The following is a 7,259-nucleotide window of genomic DNA, read 5'->3' on the forward strand; positions in this document are numbered from 1 at the left end:
TAAATTTAGAGGAAAGGAATTAACAGCTCAAATGGAATTTGGGTATTTCCTATTGACTTCATTATCCATGCTGTCCCTGCCTTCCTTTTCAATTACCACTCCAATTAGGAAAATAATTAAGAATTTACTGCATTTTTTGATAATTCATGGTGTCAAAGTGCCTATGGAGAATAAGAACTCTTGCATGCTGTTAGAGCATAAATTCTTACTTGTTTGGCAATTTGTTGACATCAAAATTTTAAATGCATATGCTTTTTGCCCTAGTTATGCCATATAAGTATTATTGTAAGTAGTAGCCAAAGACTGAAGAAATTTTAATACCCATTAATGAGAAATTGACTGGTTTAATAAATTACAGTGTATCAGTGCAATGGGAAACTCTACAGCAATGAATGGAAATGAAGCTGAACTGTACCTCCTGTACAGACTAATTTCCAGACACATTTTTTTTGTGTGTGAAAAGAGAAAGTCCAGGACATGTGTGAGAAAGCTACCATTTGGCTATAATATTTATTGGTATTCTTGTATGTGCCTGGAGCATCTCCGGAAGGATATGAAAACACCTGGTGAGAATGGCAGCCGCTAGGGAGAGGGGCTAAGGGATTAGGGATCAAAGATCAGCAGAACACGTATTTTTCACTATATGTCATTTTATACTCTTTGTATCTTTTACCATTTTTTATTGTGTTATCTTTTTACTTTAAAAAGAGAATTTAGTGTATTTGATACTTAGAAGCTTCGTGTCTCTCTTTGATCTTTTCCTTTACACTGCTTAAAAAAACATGACTATTTTACTTTCCAATGCAGCATACCTGTTTCAAAAGTATTAAATTTCCAATATCTCTGCTATGCAAAAGAATGTATGTCTTCGTACTAACCACATTTTAAAAAATATAAACCCAGAGCTTATAAGGGCTGAGGATAAGCTTATAAGAAATTAGAAAATGGGTCTTATTAAAAAAAAAAAAAGTAATGTATTTAAAATTAGGAGGAATTCCTTACCTCTCTTTTCCATTACTTTTTTGTTAAGCTTTATAGGGCTTTTTGTAAGGAGGCTCAGGGAGCCTGCCACGGGCTTAGATGTGTGATGGGAAGATGAGTGAGTGGCACAGTTTCTCTGTTTGGCTGAAGAATGCCACAGAGTGGCCGTGAAGAGGATGTTGATGGAGGGGATGTTGATGACCTCCGTGACTTACTTCATTGTAAAACGGGCTGTTGGTTCCTTCTTTCACTGTGCTTTGCCTCTTCTCGTCCCCGATTTCGATGATCACCACTGGGTCAATGTTCTCACCCACCAGCTGGCGGGCCTCAATGATGGTTATGGCAATCTACAACACAAAGTGGTGTGTACACACTCGGGACCTGGCTGTTCATTCACACAAGAACTGGGGGAGGCTGGCTACGAAGAGTCAGTCACTTACTTGATAATTTTGCGATCTGACCTCCCCATCATGGATCTTAGTCAACAGTTTTGATCTATGAAAAGAAAGTTTAACATATTTATTTCATCAAGTAAGAACATACTTTAGATCCATAAGCCATGATAATATTTCCCCAAGTATTACTAAGCGCTTTTATTTATATCATATCACATATTCTCTTTACATCTCTGGGAGAGATCAGTATAAATGGACAAGTGACTTAACCTCTCAGTCTCCCCATCCTAAAAATGGAGCTTATAATAGCACTTACCACATATGGCGATTGCTATAATTCAATGATATAATGCACGCAAAGGTTTAACCCAGTGCCTAGAATAAATTTCAACTCTTATTGTGAGTATGATTACTAATCTTATTTATTATACAGAATGAGAAACTGATATTCCTCAGCAAGTCCATGGCAGAGCTGGGTCTAAAGAAGGATCTTTCTTGTCTACAGTCCAATCCTTTCCACGTTTCCGTTAGATACAACAAATCTGAGTTTCGTGATTGCTTCTAAAAGAACTGGTAAAAGAGAAAATTGGAAGTGACAGCCAAGATGCTATTTTAGTGAGATCTCACATTCCAGAAGATTTCATTTATCTGAACTGTTATAAGTAATTGAAAACAGACGTGTAACATCTGGGACTTCGAGACTGGGTAATAGTAGAAAGAGATGAAGAATCCTATAGTCACAGAAGCAGCAGTGGTTAGGAGATTAAGTAGAGTTCCTATTGGATTTTATTCTCTTGCCTTCTAATTTCTGCTGATGATAATAATTGAGTCCAATAGAGAACAGGGTAAACTAGTAAAAAAAATCTCATGGCTCTGGAGTCGGACCGATATGAATTAGAACATGTGTTCTCTCCAGTTTTGTAATGTTAGCCTTAATTTCCTCATTTGAAAGTAGAAATAATAATTCTTACCACATAGGGATTAAAGGAGATAATGTACATAGGAAAGGGTAGCTATCAAAAAGTATTCATTCATCAATAAATGGCAAATTTATATGGATAATTTGTCATGTGAAAGCTCTGTGCTAGGCTCTGTTAGAGGGAAAACAAAGATGAATAAGCTATCATTCTGGCCTGTGCTGAGCTAGCAATCAGTCCAACGGAGAGAGGACCAAAGCACATAAAGACAGAACTAGTAAGTGTAAAATGTGTCATAGAAAAAAAAAATGCCATAGAAGTTCAGAGAGAAATTCCTGAGAGCTGGAGTAAGCAATACAGACTGCACTACAGAAGTCAGATGTGAATTGAACATTAGTTGGTGGGTAGAATTGCAATTGATGCAGAATGTGCTGACCAAGGAGAAAGAAAGTCTGCTACTCCTTACTCCTCTTTCTCCTGCCTTCTTCCATTCAGTACTGTTATCCCGATGAAACAAATGGCAAGGGATCCCTTAAAGGATATTTTAAAATAATTGGAATCCCTATTCAGGTGCTTGGGGGTGATGGTTATTATGGTACAGTGTAGGGGGAAGGAGATATTTCAGCGAGTATATGCATACAAATTTCACTTCTTCTTTTAAAGCTCAATCTCTAAAATATCACCTTCTCTGATTTCCATCAGTCACCTATCTCCTCTGCTCCTTCCCCACACACAAATGCCTTCCTATCACAGTTCAGAAATAACAACTCAGGATCTGCCACACAAGGAAGCACTAATTTGCTTTGAGAAAAAGATGGGATGGCATGAGGAATTATCATGAGTAAGACTTGACATAAACAAATAGGGCAGACTGAAAGCATGGATAGCCCCAATTATTAGCCTCCTTGTCTCCACGCTCTTTGTCTTGAATCTCCTTTCACTCTGATGTGGGCTGGTCTTGTGACTTGCACTGGCCAATAGAACGCAGCAGAAATAAATGGCTTGCCAATTCCAAACCTAGGCCACAAGAGACCCTGTGTACTTCCACTCTTCTCTTGGAATACTGCCATCAACATCACTGGAACAAGCTCAGACTAGCCCGTTGGAGGATAGGATACCACGTAAAAGAAAGCTCATGGTCTCAGCTGAAGCAATCCTAGGCCAGCCTACCACCAGCCAACCCTCAGACTAAAATCAGTAGAGCTGCCAAATGACCACAGACATGTGAGTAATATATGTGTGACTATTTGGAACCAGTAAAACTACCCAACTAACCTATAGATTCATGAGCAATAATAAATGCTTGTTATATTAAGCCACTGAATTTGAGGGTTATTTGTTACACATAAGTAGCTAACTGATACCACGAATCCCATGCAGAAGGCCAGTTCTGACTTTTTGTTGGTATTATAAGAACTACCTTCTCATTTGGCACAAACACAAAGCTAAGACATCTAGCACCTTGATGAATTAAAGAGCCGGTGAGGGACAGCTCCCAGATCTGTCTCCTATTGCCGCTCTCAGTCTTGAACTGTGAGGAACACGATGACCTTAATTCAGGGCTTTTAAGACTAGAAGCTAGTAGAGTCAGGACTCTGGCCTGCTGAAGGCTGACAGGTACCAAGAGGCCAGCACTACCACAGAGAAAGCTGGACATGGGGACATAGCACTCAGACTCCCCGCTTTAGACTTTTGGCTCCTTATAGACAGTGAGTACGTGCTACTCTCGTCTCTCCCAGAGCCTGCAGGGGACCTGGCACTTGGGAGGTGCTCAGAAAATGTGTGCTTACTGCCTGCATCAACACTGTACCTTCTCTTTGGAGCAGCCGAGGGGACAAGAGCGACAGATGCATCATCATAAAGCAAATTTCCTTCCTGGTGAGAAGGCCCCTCTTGTGGTGCTTCTGCTTCACTTTGACCATCTAGAGAAGGAAAAAGAAAGAAAATCTTGTTAAATATGACACATAGGGGTGATCTAAGCCCCAACTCTGTATCCGGCACTTTGCCGTAATGGGTACAAGGAGCCCAGAAGCCAGTCCTTAACCAGCATGAAATTTGCCATATCATGGGCAGAAAAGCCAGACACATATCTTAATTTAAAAAAAAATGTATATTCTGTTTCCAAAGAAGAGTATATTTATATGCATAGTACTGTGGAAAGAAAATTTGATTATGAATTTAAAGACAGACCTTCAAGTCATAACCTTGCCACAACAGGACTTTAGACAAGTAATTCATTTCTTCTGAACCTCATTCAGCAACTTTTAATGCGCATAAGAATCACCTGGGAAGCCGTTAAAATGCAGATTCTGATTCAGGAGGTCTGGGGTTTCTAACAGCAGGGTCTCAGGTAAGGCGGTTTCTGTGTCTGAGGGCCAATTTTGAGTAGCAAGGTGACGCAGGTTAAACAACGTTGCCCAAAGATATTGGATGTTAGTCCCTGGATTCCGCAAACGTGACCTTATCTGAGAAAAGAGTCTCCGCAGATGGGCTAAACTTCAGGATGCGAGATGGGGAGATCATCCTGCATTGTACGGGGGGGTCCTCATTGCAGTCCGCGTATCCTTAGAAGAGCGAAGCCGACAGAGAAGAGAACACAACGTGCCTGTCGGGCAGAGATTGGACGGTGCTGCCGCGAGCCAACGCTGCAGCCACCGCAAGCTGGAAAGAGCAAGAAATTGATGCTCCTGAGGGAGTGGGGTCCTGCGGACAACTCGTTTTGGGCCCAGCGATACTGCTGGTGGAATAGTCTGGTGTCTGCTACTGTGAGAGAATGAACGCAGGTTGTTTTAAGCCACCCAGTACTGTTGGCAGCTGTCATAGGAAACTAATACGCAAGAATTTAGAAAATCTCCATGCATATTCTTTAGACCTCCCCGTCCCCCACCGGAAGGATTCTGATAGAATCTACCTGGAATGTTGCCTGGTTATCAGAATGTTTTGAATTCCCCAGGGGTTTCTACTGTGTAGTAAATCTTGAGAACCCCTTCTTTGGGTAAAAACCAACAAGTGGATGGAACACCCTCCTACACACAGAGACTCTGCATGGCGTAGTTCAAAGACCTAAATCCAAAAGGTTTGGGTTCAAATCCTGGTTCTGCCACTTTCTAGCTCTAAGATTTGGGGCAAGTTATTTAACTTCTTTCGGCCCTGTTTTCCTCATCTATAAAGCAAGGCAAGGCTAGTGTACTACCCCAAAGGGCTGTTAGGAAAAGTAAACGAAGCATGGACAGCCCCTAGCACAGTGCCTTCCAGGCACATGGCGGATGTTCAGTGTGTGGATTTCAAATTGGGTGGATTCAGCAAGTCACTCAGAATGTCCTGACATTTTTTTTCTTGCCTATAAAAGGAAAAGATTAGACAAGAAAAGTGGTTTTCGATCTTTTTAAAGTGACATAAAACCTCTCATAAATGTAATTTTATACCACACTTCCGTAGATAACACAAGTCCATTTATACCCAGCTATTCTATATGCTATGGGGTGGAATTCAAGGCAGGGAACTCCTGACAGCACCCCTGGAGCCGTTTCTCAGAACCCAGGTCGCTATGGGACCCAAGTGGTAAGTTGGCCAACTTAATAATCTCTACACACCTTCTAGCTTTGATTTAATCAGCAACTGAGCAGCACAGTGCTGAGTCAGAAGGAAAATGGAATAACACAGCCCATAATGTCACAGGAGCTCGTGGAAGGATGACTGAATGAATGCGTCAGCTCTGACTCTTCTGCAAGCAAAAGACAAGACCAGCCCGCAGAGACACCAGGAAGGACACCTGTGCCCAACTACGCGACTTGAAGCAGCAAGATCAAACGAAGCCTTTCTCGCCCACTCGACTACAAAAATCTCCAGGATAGGACCAAAGGTCATAGTTGCAAGTTTCCAGTGAACATCTTAGGTACCTGACATATGCCAGAAACCGTTACGTTCAATACCAAGGATGGAAGTAGTAACAGGCGTGGACTCCTTCTGCTACATTATGTTCTGGAGGGTGAGACAGACCTGGAGGTAGAAAGGCAGGCAGCTAAAGCTTCTTTTATAGTTTTCATTTATTCATTCATTTATGGAGTTGCTATGTTCTCTCCAACCCATCCACCATGAAGCATGCAGAGTGACCTTCTAAAAAAATACCCTTATCATATTACTTCTCTTCTTAAAACCCCTTGATGGCTTTCCATGGTACTTAGAATAAATCTGAAGTCTACTCACGACTTTGGTGTCCTGCTCCATCTGGCTATGTCTCCTCCTTTTGGCCCACCTGTCCCTCTATCCCTGCTGTCACTTTTTTCCAGTCAAACAGGCCGATTTTTGTTCCTTCTGCTTTAACGAGCAATCTCCTGCTTGCTCTCCCTGCCCACCCCTTGGTGGGCTCCTTTTCTTTCTTGAAGTTTCAGCTTAAATGTTACCTCCCCAGAAAATCCCTCTTTGACTGCGCTAAAACAGATTCCCCAGTAGTCTGCGTTTCGGCATGCTGTCTATTTTTGTTGTCGCTTTCCTTGACTTGTAATACAGTTACTTCATCAGGGCCCCGGCAGATAACAGACAGACCACCCCGAACAGGACCATCGAGGAATTTTATTTTCACAAAGGTATGGGTGGAGAAAATCCACAAAGGGTTGTATAGCTCTGGGGCTCACAACAGCCAAGCTATTACCATTTGGAGGCCTCAAAAATGAGAGGAGAGAGCAGTTACCAGAACCTAGAACTCAGGTTCAGTCAGCTTCCCTGCAAGAAGCAGCAGCCATTCTTCCATTGAGAGACACATCCAGCCACTGATCCTGACCTCACTCTCCCTCTCTCAGACCTCCCGCTGGGGCGCCCCACTGAGGAAGGGACCTGGGTCATGCACCCATAGAGATCAGCCTCCTGGGACAGAGAACGGGTGGAGAAAGGTGCAGGATAGGTCTGGAGGGGCAAACGGAAGAGTCCGACACAGAGCTGTCTCCTCGCTAGGCTACCCACTGTTCAC

At 42.4% G+C, this 7,259-nt stretch overlaps 1 protein-coding gene across 1 annotated transcript in view; it reads right to left on the bottom strand.

Moving 5' to 3' along the window:
* FER1L6 (fer-1 like family member 6) overlaps nt 1-7,259 on the bottom strand; it is a 109,868-nt gene that overhangs the window by 89,092 nt on the left and 13,517 nt on the right. Inside the window, exons 2-4 of the mRNA XM_006916569.1 lie at nt 4,104-4,215; nt 1,422-1,476; nt 1,197-1,328 (exon numbers count right to left, since the gene is read on the bottom strand). Coding sequence (XP_006916631.1) covers nt 1,197-1,328; nt 1,422-1,476; nt 4,104-4,215 — 299 coding nt within the window. The remainder of the gene's footprint in view (nt 1-1,196; nt 1,329-1,421; nt 1,477-4,103; nt 4,216-7,259) is intronic.

The sequence above is a fragment of the Pteropus alecto genome, unplaced genomic scaffold, assembly GCF_000325575.1.
Source record: "Pteropus alecto unplaced genomic scaffold, ASM32557v1 scaffold164, whole genome shotgun sequence".
Taxonomy (NCBI): Eukaryota; Metazoa; Chordata; class Mammalia; order Chiroptera; family Pteropodidae; genus Pteropus; species Pteropus alecto.